The sequence below is a fragment of the Zonotrichia leucophrys genome, chromosome Z (assembly GCF_028769735.1).
Source record: "Zonotrichia leucophrys gambelii isolate GWCS_2022_RI chromosome Z, RI_Zleu_2.0, whole genome shotgun sequence".
Taxonomy (NCBI): domain Eukaryota; kingdom Metazoa; phylum Chordata; class Aves; order Passeriformes; family Passerellidae; genus Zonotrichia; species Zonotrichia leucophrys.
Genome location: NC_088200.1, coordinates 43,626,240 through 43,642,759, shown reverse-complemented (window position 1 = coordinate 43,642,759; position 16,520 = coordinate 43,626,240). Strand labels below are relative to the sequence as shown.

The 16,520-nt window shown below is 37.8% G+C and overlaps 1 protein-coding gene across 1 annotated transcript in view; it reads right to left on the bottom strand.

Annotated features, from left to right (window-relative positions):
* The window catches only part of CCDC171 (coiled-coil domain containing 171), a 157,250-nt gene that overhangs the window by 15,523 nt on the left and 125,207 nt on the right, over positions 1 to 16,520 (bottom strand). The window contains exon 24 of the mRNA XM_064736561.1: positions 6,853 to 7,003. Coding sequence (XP_064592631.1) covers positions 6,853 to 7,003 — 151 coding nt within the window. The remainder of the gene's footprint in view (positions 1 to 6,852; positions 7,004 to 16,520) is intronic.

Here is a 16,520-nt window from a genome sequence, read left to right as displayed (position 1 = left end):
TAGGTAAGTAATGGGATGATTGCCTCTTGTAATTAAGAGATGAATACTGTGTGTATGTTAAGAGAAGATTTATTGATGTATAGTTATGTTATTGTGGTTTGTTGTTTAGATGTCCTCTGTTCTTTGCCCGTTCACCCCCTCTGTACTGCTGCCACTGGACAGCCTGGGTTGTGCAGAACATGTGGAGAGAAGGCTTGTACTTGAGCACCTTGCAGGGGGAAGTTGAGAATGGGGAAAGGGGGGCAAGACATGACAACACCTGACTTCCAATCAAGTACAAGAAAGTCTCCACCAATGGCTGGCGAAGAAGAGCTGACTGGCAGACTTTAGGAGGAGTCAGCACTGCCTGATGTAACTCCCATTTTTATGGACGAGTTCGTAGCAGCCGATGACCAAATTCCAGTGTGCTGTCCTTTTTCCTTATTCAGTCCTTTGCTGTATTTTTTTAAGGTTTAATAAAACTTTGAAAGTGAGAGTAATTTCTCACAAAGTGATGCCAAATTACTTAAAGTCATGAAATAAATGCGAATATTTCAATAAAAACAGAATTTCAGGAAGATATTACTGGTGGATTCAGTCTTACAGAGACATTAAACTTAGTAAATCTTATGAACTTCTATTTTCACTTTTCTGATATTTCCACACTTTGATGTTTATGACCATCTCAATAGTCAGGAAATTTTCCTTGTGGGCCTGTCATATTTTTCTTTACTTACTATCACTTCAGGAACATTTACATGTTCCACAGCAACTAAACACTGGTAACAATACTGAGCAAAGTTATGATTATTAAGGTCCATATTTATTGAATTCTGCCCAAAACTATTTCCAGGAAAACACATCAACTCAGTAACAAAAATAGTAAGTCTAATTACTATCTGCAGGGCAATTTAAAAACCAGTATCGCTAACTCTTTCATGAAACAAATTCAAATGTGCATAAGACTATGTGAGGTAGTGAAAAAGCCAAGGAGACTGTTGGTTTTCCACAGCCTGGTTTTTGGTAGCAGAGAGAGGCCACAAAGCCGGCTCCTGTGAGAAGCTGCTGAAGCTTCACCCATGTCTGGCAGAGCCAATCCCCGATGGCTCTGAAGATGGACATGCTGCTGGCCAAAGCTGGGCTAATGAGAGGGGTTGGTAACACCTCTGTGATAACATATTTAAGAAGAAAATCAAAACAAAGTGAGGTGCAGGTTTTTTCCTAGCCAGAGAGGAGGAGAAGATGAGAACATGTGAGGAAAAGAACAAGGTGACACCAATGTCAGTGCAGAAGGAGGGGAGGAGGCGCTCCAGGCACCAGAGCTGAGGTTCTTCTGCAGGCCGTGGTGAGACCGTGCTGCAGCAGCTGTGCCCCTGCAGCCCTTGGGGATCCATGGGGGATACACAGATCCACCCACAGCCCTTGGGGATCCATGGTGGATGCACAGATCCACACACAGCCCTTGGGGATCCATGGGGGATGCACAGATCCACCCACAGCCCTTGGGGATCCATGGGGATGCAGAGATCCACCCACAGCCCTTGGGGATCCATGGGGGATGCAGAGATCCACCCACAGCCCTTGGGGATCCATGGGGGATGCAGAGATCCACACACAGCCCTTGGGGATCCATGGGGGATGCACAGATCCACACACAGCCCTTGGGGGAAGTGCCCACGCTGGAGCACGTGGATGTCTGGAGGGGGCTGTGATCCAGTGGGAGACTTGATGGAGAGAGAGGGCCCCTGCCCCCAGGGTGGAGCAGCCTGTCCTTGGAGGACTGCACCCTGGAAGAGCGACCCACGCCACAGCAGTTTTGGGAGTGCCTGTGGGAGGGACTCACATTGCAGCAGCTTTGATAGGGCTGCTGCTCGTGAGATTGGAGGCACACTGGAGGAGCACATGGAGAACTCTCTCCTGTGGGAGGGACCCCATGGTGCAGCAGAGTAAGGACTCCTCTCCCTCAGCAGTGGAAGATACGGGGTGACAAACTGACCAAACCCCCATGCCCAGTCTCCCTGCACTCTTGATGGGAAGGAGGGAGGGGTGGGGGAAGAAAATGTGGTATAAGTGCCTATTTTACTTCTTATTATTCTCCTCTGACTCTGTTAGTAATAGATTCATGTTTTACCTTTAAGTTGAACCTGTTTTGTCCCTGGAGTGTTTTCTCCCAGTCCTTATCTCAACCCATGAAGCCTCCATTAAATTTTCTCTCCTCTGCCCTCTCTCCTCTCCTCTGTGGTAGGGAAGAGTGAGTGAGAGACTTTTGTGGGTGCCTGGCATCTTTGTCATGTCAAACCACAACTGAGAGTTTTCATTCAGGACCTACCGGCTTCTTGTAACATCTGGGAAGAATTCCTCCAGCTACATCAGAAATAAGGCTCTGACATTTAACATGACACTGATAAATTCCTTTCCTTTATGCAGCAAGAGAACAGGTAAATAGTCAGGATTTTTTTTCTCTTTAGTTCCATCCACATAATTCTATATTTAGGACAATGCATCCTTGTTAGATGCAGGTCTTAGCCATAACAGATTGAACTGGTGACAAGGAAACAAAGTATATGGGGGAAAGATATGTAAAACCACTGCCCGGATCAGCCTGGTTAAGTAGGGAGAAAATGTCAGGAAATAGTTAGCTGATAAGTTTGAGTTTTAAATATTTCTTTTCTCTCTATCATCTATGAATAGGGTTTCATGTAGATCATGAGAACTGAGTGCTGACTGCTTTGAGTAGGGAGGAAAGTGTACATCTTGCTTAATGCATTTTTCAACACAGAAGTATGAAACGATATGTCAATCACTAGGATCTCAAAAACAAATACATACTATTCATGCAAAAGATCATTCTGCCTGCTTCTCTCACCTCAACAAAAGGCACCATTTCTGTATTTTCAATACTTTAAGTGATATCACTAGACATTTCTAGACAAAGGATAGACACAAACACAACTGTGGTGAAAAAGATATGACACAAAAATATAGCCATATTAAACCAATGTCAGCTAGGAGCATCAAAAGAGAACAGTTGTTTTCAGAGTTAGGGAATTCTAGTGCATTTACAGACGTCTTTACTTCACCCCTCTCCTCCATCTGAAACTCACTTTCTCCCCCTTTCAAATAAAGGTGTCTTTTTGGGTCCCCCAATTTCCATTTCTCCAGTACACACAAAGCTTTTCTTCATAATCTTTAGAAATTACTGTATTTTGCTCTTCATTTTTTATTCTCCTTTGATTCTGAGATGAAAACAGAAAAAGGAAGGAGTATCACCAGATCAGTGCCCATGCAGGTTCAGAGAAGCACCTGACAAGAAGCACAAAAGTAACTTCTTTTGTTTACCAGAACTGAAACCAGATTATTGTACATTCTTCAACTTCTGACACAAGTACTGACATCAGGTATAAAATCTTAGAGCTGGAAGCTACAAGAAGACTTTCTGAAAACATTTTATAATGAACTGAATTCTGTTCACTGTTCCTTCAATGTGTCCAGTCATCCTGGAAAAGAGAGTGTCACTGCATCCACACCCTGCAACCCTGCACTTGCAGCAAAAGCCCCTTGGATACCATGGATTAAAATATTTGCCATGTGACTAAATACGATGACACATTGCCATGCAGCACCCACAAAGAAACTGCCTATGACTGCACTACTGCACAATAAAGCACTTCTAAGCTCTCAGTTCAAGGTCTACTTATTACTGCAACTCTGAAAGAATGTGCAAGTATAATAATAAAGCAATGTATCTGAAGAAGAATAAAAATTAATAAAGACAGTAGAATTCAGCACAGTCCAGTTCATGATATTTATATTACTGGATGTTTCTAAACAAGAAACAGGCAGGAATGACTATTACAAAATGTTGATAGTTTCCTAATAGAAGAAAAAAAAGGGACATTTCAAAAATGTAAGGGAAATTTCAGAAGCAGTTGGTAACAAACAAAAAATCAGAAGAACTTAAAAAAACTGAAACCAGCCAACCAAGAACCCTCAGGAATAGAGAACAATAGAAAAAGGTGGGGGGGGAGGGCGGGGAGAGGGGAGGAGGATGGGAGGGGGAGCAGAAAGAAGGAAAGAAGAAGAAAGGAAGACAGGTAGAAAACCTACGCTGTTTTTAGCCGTACTGAATTTTAAAGAGTTGCAAGATTTAAAAATGCACAGGGCCCTTTTCTCCACAGAGTAAGAATCGTCAAAGACAAGTACGACAGATAGATAACTGGGCACTAATGAAGACTACAGAGACATTCTGCCACTGACTTCACTTCTCCCTACATAATTCTCTTCTCTATAAGCAATGTTTCCAGTGTTCATCTCACCTCTGTCCATCATAATCACATCCCTTCTCGTTCCCCTCTGTTGGCATTAGCATGACCACATATAGCAATCTCAGAATCTAAACTCTATTGACTAGAAGGAAAGTGCTTGGACTAGAAATGGACTGGAGGATGGAGATGTCAATTCGGAGTCTGAGATAAAAGATGAAGAGTTAGAATCACCAATTTTGCCTCATGCCATCAATTTTGTTTTTAAAATTATTAGCAAAACCCAAAGCAGCAGAAGAGAGAAGTGGTGTGAATAGAAAGAAAGGTGACATAGTTATGAAATTTCAGTAGAAACCAGTCAATTAGGAAAGCAATAAGCATGGAAAATATCAATGTTCATGGATGGGCCAAACTTGCATGCAATGTAAGACAGGGTAAGATCCTTAAGCAACTAGCATAAAAGACTTCAAGAAACAGCCACAACATGTGACACAAATCCCAATTTGATAAGGTAAGAGTCCACACATGATACACAACTGGAAGATTTCAAAAATGTATTTCAGCACTGAGCAGTAGTTACTCTTCAGGAAACACAAACATATGTCATACAAAGGCCTGCAACCAATACAGTCCAACTGCTGTGTTTGCCACCTCCATGTAAAATTTTGTCTGCAATGGAAATATGATTGAAGACAGTGAATTAAAACTAACACAGCTAGTCTAATTTTGAAACCACATATGTACTCAAGAAGTCACTGCTCCCTTTCATTTAAAATAAGGAAAAAAAATCTGTTCTACTTTTTTCACTAGAGAAAGCAATTCAGTGCAGAACTTCCTCAAAATCAAACCAAAACAGTATCAACTACAATGTTTAAAATCTAAGTCACACTGCAAAGCTGTGATGCCTGAAGTTATTAAAATTCATGCTTAATGTAACTTTTACAAATATTAGGGACAAATTTACAGAAAACCCAGATACTACAAAATATACCATAATCACTTTTTCATGGCAACTTGACATTCTCATTCTGAATGGTTTCACTTGTACATTAAAACATTTCATATTAATGCTTAGGCCTAGGTTCAAATTAATCTTCATCTAAAGGAAGAACTACTGTTCTCCCCAGAGGGCTAAGAGATCCCTCCACAATGCAATCTTTACATTGGCACTGCATGCAGATACAAACTACTTAAAAATCACTGCCTTTACACAAACATCCAAGAGCTGGTTTTCACTGTAATGTATCAGGCCACTGCAAAGCCCTTCATACACAGGACTAGCATAATCTTTGTTAAAAGCCCTCTCAATGCAAATGAAAGCAAACCTTGCTGCAAGTTTGGCAGACTTCCCAATCTGTAGTAAACAAGTGGTCATCAACAAAAACAACCTTAACAGGCAAAGGAGAAGTCCAATTACATTGGGCACAGGCTCAGCAGGACACACATAAACATAGCAGAAGACATCAAAAGAGTCTGGTTGGAAGAGGAAAAAAGCAATTTCAGTGAGGTCATTTCATTTCTTAGAAAGGCTGTGTAATCAGAAATAAACAAAGTTTTCATTCAACAATTGTCACTTCAAGATGTTAAAACTCAAATTCAGCACTGATTAATAGAGTTTATATTTGCAGTAATTTCCCATAGTGTTGTTAGAAGTAGGATGAGAAATTAATATAATTCTGTTGGAAACAACCAAAGCCACAGTCACAGCCTTTCCCTATATGTTTGCTACAGTATTTGTGTCATTTGCATTGTGACAGCTCTCTTCTTACAGGTCTCCTGTTTCAAAAAGAAAGACAAACAATACTCATTTTCTTTATGGCCATTTACTACACAAGACTAAAAGAAAAGACAGTAGGAAGGGAAGAAGAACAACAACAACCACCACCAATAAAATGAACTCGAAAGCCTTCTCTTTTATCCTCTGTGGAAAACTAAGAAGAAATGGGGGAGAAATACACTGAGTGTTGCACATCCTACACAGTCTCACTCGAGACATACTTGGCTACATATTTATGACAGTTTATGTGCCTGGCCTCCAGACTGTGTGACACAAATAAATCTGCATTTAGTAATTCCCCTAGAGACAGATATCAAATCTGAAGGCCCACCTTATTACCCTTAAACATATCCAAGCAGTTTGTGGGCAACAATATTTTTAGACCAGAAATTATTTTTGAAATTAACTTTGTAAATTTACTGAGAAGTATCATTCATAACCACAATTGTCTAAAAATAATTCAGATCTCCTAAGAAACACTTTGATTACATGAAGCTAATAACATTCTCATTTAACATCCAACATCTCTAGATGTAAAATTCTTCAGGTCCAAAGTTCAACTATTACTGTACTGGTAAAATTCACAATGTATACTTTTCTAGCATGTGAACAGGTCCTTGTAGAAGATACAGTAGTAAAAATTAAACCCTGTGTTAACTTTTACCATTCAATTTCTCTTCAGAAAAATTTTCTATTCACACTGGTTTTATTGCTCTATTACGTTTATACATAAATATTACTGTATTTCCTCTACAGAAACTATACAGCATGAAGAGAGATGCTGTGTAAGAAGCCACACTGGTAACACAAAAATTGCTTGAAAAGAAGACTTACCATTTGTAAGGTCCCTTTTATGAAGACTAGCTGTTTGGAGCCTGGACTTTAGGGCTGAAGTGTCAAGCTGAAAAGATTCTGCTTCTCTCACTAATATTTCAACTCTGGAAACTGCAAGTTGGTAGACTTCCATGAAACTTTGAATTACAGCCTTTAAAAAGTAAAGCAAATCTTTAGTGCCAGACAAGCTGTACTTAAATGCCAAGTAGCATACATCATTAGAGAAGATCTAATTTTTATTAATTGGAAAAATCAAACAAAAGTTGTAAACCAGGCACTTGGGTTGTAAGTAAGGACTTAACCAGAGGTCGAACATGAGATTTTGTACTTCTTCAAAAATCTGAAATATCGATAGCTCTGAGGAAAAGCAAATGACTGTGTACTCCAATTACAAAGTGACCTATTTTCAAACATGCAGTACTGCACTGAACAGTTGATACTATTTTTTATTTTATTTAACTACAAAACTCAGAGAACATGCAACTTGTTTATAAAGAATCACTACACAATTTTAGGTGATTTTTCATACTTTCAAAATGAGTCCTCCCAATTCATGTTAAGAAAATTAATTTGTCAGAAACAAAAGAAATACTGTAAAGCTACAGATCTCTGGAAGCAAATAATCTAACTACAGTATAGCAGGGAAAATATAATTGTTTTCATGTATATAGTGTAAGAATGTCCCAATTGTGTAATATTGATCAGACTGATAATAAAAGTTATCAGCACAAGAGAGAACAAATGATTTGACAATAGTGGTAACTTTATATATTCTAAATAGTCTAACACTTTTGAGATTATTGGTCTTTACAACCAATTATTGGTCTTTTTGTAAGTTACAGTTTTCCCCTTTGAAATGAGCCATAGCAAGCTGCAACTGTAAGAACATATAACAGATAAAATGAAATTGGCCTTCTGAATATGTCTGTAGTACAGACTTATAAACTATGGTACCACAACCAGACATTCACTAAGGTTTTAACTGTTTTCCTTACCTTGTTCTCAAACACACTGCTGCTTTTCAGAATAAAGGTAACCACTGAAATCTATCAGGTTATTTTATTGTTAAGTGTAGAAAACTGCTATGGCAAGTCAACACCACCCTATCTTTTCTTATCAGAAAAAAATTATCCAACATGTTTAAAATGCTATGGTTCTAACCCTGATAGTGTATTCACATAGCTCTGGAAGCCTGCCACTGTCAACTCTAGTCCTGCCTTTAATTTTTTTTTATTTCACATTCAACACAACTAAAATGCTGCATCTATTCAGAAACAATACCAAGAAGGATTGGGGATATATCTCACGCCACATAATACTGCCTGAGAGTCTTCACATGGCAACAGCCCACACATTAAAAATCAGACGTGTTTAAATAGGACTATTACTTGGGCCTGTGACCCATTGCATAACAAGCCGTGTCTCATATCTCATAGAAAGAATCTCATGTGTTCCTTTTACACATGATATTTAAAGGTTTCACTGAACTAGAATGTAGAGACATTTCCTTAACTTCGTCCTTTTACCTCTGCTACTACAAAGCTAGTGAAGCCACTAAGTCATACAGCTTCATCCTACATCTCCACAGGTACTCTAAGGCCATGCAGTTATCTGAAACAGCATTTTTTAATTCATTGCTGACTTACACAGATATTTAATTTGTTCTCTCATTTAATTAATTTTAAAATTTTAAATCTAGGAAAAAATGTAGTCACAAACTTTTATTTTCACACATAGCAATTTTTTTAATAGCTTAGATTTCTTTTTAGTCCAGAAGAAAGTAGTTTTGCAGTTACTAATGGTTCCTTATGAATGTGGAAGATGGCATTTATGCACCCATTTGTACACAGTCCTTCCAGTATATCACAACTCCCTAGCAAAGAGTCAGAGTTAGTTTAGGCCTTTCTTGCCTAAATTATTTTTAGGACTTCCAGGGGTGGCATGAGCATGAAGAATACTTATTCTAAATGCCATCTGGGGAAGGGCAAGTATATTGGGTTTTCAGATGTGCCCCTGGAACGCACAAATGATTTTAAGAAACTTATGTCAGTCTCAGATTGAGAGATCTGTCTTCAACAATTCAAAAGTTACTGTTAAGCCTGATACACAAGGAATGGGCATAGAACCCGGCCACATGCAAGTTATAATATCTGTCACCTACTCCTTAAAGGTATCTGTGTAGGAGTTCAGAACTTCAAATGAGATCCCTATTTGAACCTTACAGATACAAATATATCTGCAGCTCTGCAAACTGTTTCTGTTCAAGAAAGTCAGATGACAGAATTTCCCAGAATGCAAATCTGGCTCTGCAGAAATTTCTTCCACTCCTCCTAATGAGTGCTTTCTTTTGTTTTTAAGTACACATAGCAGTAAGAGATATATATATAGTTTTTAAGTATACATAACAATAAGATGTTTCAGCAACACTCCGGATTAATTTTTAAAACATAAAATTTGGCATTTGTACACTTTTGCATGGTCTGCATCTAAGCAAGCACTTCTCATTTTGAATGTGCTGGTAATAGTGTGACATTAAAACTGAGAACAGACCATAAAACAATAAAAATTTGTCTTCAGTTACACACAAAATGTTTCAAGAACACACACCAGAAAATGACTTCTGTTCAGAAAGGCAAGACATAGTGATCCCCAGACTTACAGGAACCAATATAATCGCAACTCATTCTGAAATCTAAAACATTTTTAGACGAGAATTGTAGGAAAGTTAGGGGGGAGAAGACTTAATTAAGGAGGTCACAGAAACAGTGGAGTTGAAGAATAATGATTTTAAACATTACTGGGTCTAGGTGTTCCTCCTTGCTTGTGCAAGGGGCTTAGACCAAAGGACCATCAGAGGTTCCTTCCAACCTCAAGCAAATGCAGCGGTTAGTACAAAGTCATCCTAGAGACTGAACACAAATCCAGTGACTGAAATTCACCTAGGATTGTCAATTTTAAGAGCAAAAATTGTACATAATTGCTTCACAATAATCAAAAACAAAAAGAAGAAATAATCGGATGCCGAATGGGTTTTTTACAGCAATCTCTTTCCTTTCTTTTCACTCCGCTCAATGCTTTAATGTATAGAGGATGTCAATATCAATTATGACATCAACATCCTATGTCACATAGTACTGATATGGCAGAAGCAAATGGCAGGAGTGCTTTTAATCCAAAAGTGTCTGTGAGAGGAGACCTGTGCTCCAGCACTAAGACAAGACACAGGCAGCTTCATGAAAACTTCAGAGGCATGAATTCACAGGTAACTGGCTACAACTCACAAGATAGAACTATATTCTTAGAGTTGGCATGGAAAAAGGATGCTTTTAGGCTGAAGATGTTGGACCAGGGAGAAAATGTGCAAAAGTGCCCAAATTCTCTTTTCAAGTATAACTTTCAATGGACAGATTATTTTAAGTCTAAATACTTCTGACAATCTCTTTTTTTACAGTTACTGAACAGTAGCTGTAAAACAGTATCCCTATCCAGAAAACCCCTAAGAGGGAGAGTCTTAGGAGTCCCTAAGACTTTAACTGTCTTTGAGAGCAAAATTAGATTTTTTTTTAAAAAATCAGGTCACATCATAAGGGAACTAAGTATTTTAAACTTTAGATCTTTACTCAATTAGAAAAAAGGCCTCTGGAGATTTTGAGTGGAAGAAGGCCTTCAGGACTTTTCAGAGAGGTCTCATCTGTAATATGAGGGTATGCATAAAAAGTTTTGGCTTTGGCTACAAGTTGGTGAGGAAGAGAAACTGAAGTTGAGAGAAAAATAAAATTAACTAAGTTGATGCTGTTTATAAGCTACAAACCAGTGAACATCAGAGCAAAAGAGCAACATTTAAGTCACGCTTTCTTTCTCCATATTAATCTTTAAAAGGACTGAAAACACTTAAGCTTAGGACAGTTCTCCAGGGGACATGTAAACCCATGTTTTGTAACAGCCCATGCATGCACTTTTGAATAACCAGTCACTGTCTAATTCTGTACACCATTTCTATAGCCAGTAATTTTCAGGTGGATGGTGCTGTAGATGCCATAAAACTGCATTTGCATGTATTGCTGCCTGTAAATCTACAAGACTGAAAGACCTCAATCTCCAGTACTTTATTTCAAGTATTATTTCATTTGAAATACTTTATTTAAAGTGAAAAATGGCTAATACTGACAAATTACATAACAATCTTCAAGAAATTGGAAACACAAAAAGAAAACCAATCTTTTTAAAAAATTAATTTCTGAAATCCAAAGGTTATTCAAACTTCAGCTGTTCTCATTGAAGTTATAGTAGAAACATACAACAAGAAATAGAGATCAGCATATGCAAATTAGCAGAAGACCTCTCATCAAAGTGTTAATGTATTTATCATACATTATAAAAACGGCCTTTTAAATTCCCACCTAAAACACTAAACATGTTGTCTCCCTTGTGCTTAGTGTTTGGATATTGAGAAGAGAGTTTAAAAAAATTATTTGGATTATGAGTTACAAACTGTAGTTAATGAAAATTTCCATATAAAGTTTTCCACTATTCTAAAGTTACAAATAAAATACTAAATTATTAAAAATCAGTTTCTTTATTTTCATATCAGTGCTATTACATTATCTCAGGACTTATTTGACATGCTGTTATCCTAGAACTGCATCTCATGTTCGAAAGAAATAAACTTAAAGGAAGGTTTACTGTGCTGAAATGATGCTTATTAAAAGGTGTCAAAAAGACTAACAGCCTGACAATATAAGCATTGACTTTGTAACATCAGATGGAGCAGTCAGAATAACAAGGCCATCTACTTTATATAACATACTTTAAAAACCAGAGACATACAGAAAAGTTGTAATTCGTGTTTGACTGCTTGGCCCTTCTTTCAGGAATTATTCAACTAAACAGCGTTAGCACATAGCAAATTACCACAGGACTATGTATACAAAAAGATAAAAAAGAACAAGAGAGGGAACAATGAATGAACTTCATAAGAATGAAAGATTATCACTGGCTAACTAAATTAACAAACTACTTACACAAGAATCTGAAAAGACTGAGAATTTCATTCCTGGTACAGAGTTTGGCTGAAGTGGAATTCAGGCAAAAACAACTGGCAGAAAACAAAACTCCATGGAGTGGGGTTCTGTATCTGTATCATTACTGCCTTGCTTTGAACTTACATACATAAGATTCATTAAAATGAGTCCAGAAAACAAAACATACATCAATTAGTTTTTGTTTTCAGAAACAAGATTTCAGGATAATTATTATATCTTTAAGAGAGCTATATTTTGAGATGAAATTATTGCAATAAATTTTCCCCATACATTTGAACATTTGAAAATCCATCGTGACTGCCTTGACCCATACAAAAACATGTAGTGGCATCAGTGAAGGATATAAATACAGCAGCTTCTCTGGAATGGGGGAAAAAAACCTCAAGGGAAACTGCATTCAGCAAAATTGCACTTTTGCAGCTGTTTGGCACTTCTTTAATGATCTATTCTCCTTGTATCTCATTTCAACACTAAACTTTTTGTTCAGTTCCATTCAAGCGTGGCATGCACAATTTAAATGTGCCAAAAAGCAGGTCAGTTTTGTTACAACTTTTTTTTTCCCCCAACAAAAGCTGACTCAGTGCCACACACGGGGCCTAACTCTATCCCCTTCGCTTCAATAACAATTACTTTACCCTGTAGGTCTCAGCAGATACCCCAAGGGAATGAAGCTCTAAATAAAAGGCTAGATTCTCTGCAAGAGGTAATGACATGACTTCCTACAAGAAAATTGAAAGAGAGCATTGAAATTGACAGCGACGCTAGAGAAAGTGCTTCTACTGGAAACCACAGTGGATAAGCATAACAACAATTGCCATGAAAATTATTCCAAAGTGTAAGACTTTCAGAAATTACCTCAATCTTTTAAAAACTCATAAATTAAGACAAATGTGCTTAGTTGGTATGACCAGGCAGAAAGCATCCTGAGAATTTTATAGCAAAGGAGCTAGCTACCTGCAGCCTTGACTATTTAGAAATAACTCTGGAATATGCAAGAAAATTGTCACTTCACAAAATTAAGGAAATACCAGTTTTTAAAGGCCAATAAGACCTGGTCTTTATATGCAAAGAACATTCTCACTGTCTATTGCACAAAGTCAAGCACAGTTGCATGCAAAATGTTAAGGAGAAAGAATTCTGGCCCCAAAGAATTTGTATACAAATGGGGAAAATGCTACCACTCTTCCCATCCTCTTAGAGTCTTGATTCAAAATGAATATGTAAGTTTGTGAAGAAAGGTTAGAATTTTTCAAGGAAGTGACTTCAGTGAGAAAGAAATGGAAACGGAAAGAAGTTTCAGGCTGGTATCCTGTCTTCTTCTCAGTGTGTATCAGCTTCTTTTGCAGTGTATATTCTAGACAGGGATGAAAGAGAGAAGGGTAGTCACTGACACTACTATAAAGCCTACATTTTAAGTGAGCATGAAAATCTACCTAATGCAAGCATAATGCATTATCACCGATGAGAAGAGCCAAACAGCAACAGTTACTACAGAAGAGTCCGGATGCAGTCTTACTACAAAACACAATGGTATCCAATCACACAGTCAGTGTTGAGGGAAAGAGAGCAAAACTTCCCATCAAAATTCACGTGAAATATCCAGTAAAGTACAAGTTGTCTGAAACTTGATGGTATTGCCTTTGGCCTATTGAAGTGACATCTTGGAACCAGGAAAAAACATACAAATGTTGAAGTATAGAATTCTGTTTCCCAAAACCGAACATATGTTACTAAAATAAATTTTAAAAAGCATAGTCTCATTTTCTCATTCCTTAAAATGACATATTATTCCTCATATCTTACATAAGGATATCTTTTATAAACAAAACCATTTTTATAAATAAATGTTACCTAAACACTAAGCCTTAATTGCCTAAAATCTATGGATTTACTATGGGTGAATGTGCAGAACATTTCAAGGAGGGGACAGAGGCAAATGTTAAGCTATCAGATTGTGAAGTAGAAAAATCTAAACCAACTTCACATGGAATGTAAATGTGAAGTAAATATGAGATCTGAAAAACTCTTCTGCTGTTTGAAATGCTGTCTACAAACTGTCCATCATAAGTAACTAATTCAACTATTTGCTAAGATAGTAGTTTACTGAAAATTAGAATATTATTTTTCATTGGTGTTAAATAGTACTCTCTTAACTAAGACCAATTTCAATTACTTTTAGAAAAGAAGTATGTTTGCGAAAAAAATACTGACTTAGTTTTAACTGCTGTAGAAAAAGCCTGTTGCTGACTCCAAGAGAAAAAAATCTGAGCTCATATAGACATTTCCTTAAATATTTTGGCTAGAGCTATGAAGTACTATAGATTATTCCCTTCTGGTCACAAGAAACAGCTTTAAAATTGCATATTAAAACATTTTCAAAGTGAATTAAATATTTTACATATGGATAGAAAGGGGAAATTCACTTTTTCTTTTCCACACAAAAAGCAGAGCATAGTATATGATCTAGTTGCCATTTACTAAGAGAGACCAAGGTCTCTTCCAGCAGGTTTAGTCAATATGACAATTGTGATTGTATGGCTCACACATTAATACTCACTACTGAGTCCTAATCCCTGTACCAGATTTTAGGTGAATGCCCAAGTGTAGAAAACTGTGCAAAGTTATGTGAAACACTTGCTTCATTTCTTCTGTTTTTCTTAAGAATGCTCATGGTAGCACTGCATTTTAATTCAACAAATGTATTTAATCCTACATTAAGCAATATTTTGTAGTTTTGCAAGGAAATTCTGAAGTATACCTGTTTGTTTGGATCACAAATTAAGTTTTTCACTTTGGCTTCCAATTAATTACACAAATTCAAGATGGCAGTACAGGAAAAAGCAGGAATCCATTTGCTTTTGAGACTTAATTTATGCTTTGAAAATGTTTTATTAGAAATTTCAGTGACAACAGCTTTTGTTCCAAAATATGAGGAGGAAATTTAAACACAGTATACCTAATACCAAATCTCACGATGAGCACAAACATTAGCAACTCTCTTTCCAAAGTAAATGTCTGACAGAAGGGGCATCATCACTGAGCTTGAAAATTTGCTATCCTTAAAGGTTAGTATTATATAAATAAAATATTTTTTCACAAAGTTTGCTTTTAACCACTATAATCTGAGGAAGATCAAATAAAATTATCCCTATCATCTCTGAATATTTAGTTCTAAAACAATGGGCTTAGAGCTGAAGAAAACTCTTGTTGGGAAAAAGTGATTGTGTTTGTCTGTCTTTTTGCCATTTGCCATATGAGAGATTAGCTCAGCTCAGAAAGGTATATATCCCAACCAACACAAGCTAAAATCGGTGGATGGATGAATGAGACTCCCCTATACTGAAGTCTGGCCTCTGAGGTCAAGAATCTGAGTAAGAATGCTTTTCACTTAGAACAACAGCAACTTTGGTTGAAAGAGCTGGGTGATACATCTGGCCCAGGTAGCTGGACAAGCAAGCCACAGATTGAGATGTAATCTGAGCTCTGGGTGGGAGCCTGTGAACTGCCAAATTTCAGGATAACAAGGAGTATGAATATGGATGACAGCAGCCAGGTGAATGGATGGTGACAGACACATCAGGAGCTGGGAATTCCTACCTTTGGAATAACAAAGGAGATGAAGATTGGTGACACCATCTAGGCAGATGGAAACAGAGAGTGGGGACACAAGCTAATGACTCAGGAGGAAGAGCAAGACTTGCATGTGGGGAGACTGAGGCTGTAAAAGATCTGGGGTTCCTTTCCTGGGGGTCTTGCCCAGAGGGACCAGCTCGAGCTGTTTCTGTGTTACTGCACTGTGAATAAATGGCTTTGTGGCCTGAGACATGTGAGACACTGCTATGGGACACCTGGGACCTGTGAGGAAACTGGTCTGAGTGCATGTGAGGGTGGGCTGTGTGAGGAGTCAAGCAAGGCACCCATCAGCTCACTGGAGCCACCCACTGTGAAGGGCTTCACTCCCAACAGTGAAAGCCTCTGACGTTGGGAATTGTCTCTGCCAGAGTCTCATGAACGGCCAGACTGGGAAGTTTCCTTAGCAAAAGAGAAGAAGACACTAACTTTTCTAATGGTAGAGCTCTTATTTTGGAAGACATGACTTTCTGCTTTGTCTTCAGCAAATGCAGCAAGTCCCTTTTCAGTAAGTGGGAACTTATGATAAGACTGCAGAATGTGATTTGGATTATTAGGTTGGGAGCCTGGCAAGTAAGGCCATTTCCCTGTTCTGGCCAAGAGTCAACAACTAGATCCAATTCCTTAGAAGCATAAGATATAAAGTGACTTTCTGAATTCTATTTATAAAACTGGATGCTTATAGCAACTATGTAAGGAGAAAACTAAGGAGGATAGGCAATGTTGAGGTAAGTCTGCCTAGAAAGTATGAAGTATCCTTCAGTAACAGAATCAGAAGTAAAACATCCCATATCATGGGGTGTTGTAATGAGATTGAGAAGGCCTTTTCTAATCTTTCTACTGAATTTGGTAATGACTGGCATCACAGTATCATGTACTTGAGTGGTGACCTTAATGGTGGATAAACAAAAGCAGATGGCTCTTATCCACGGATCCTAACTGAAAGGCCTAAATTAACTTAGGCCATCCTAACTTAAAAAGAGCCGAGGGAGTAGC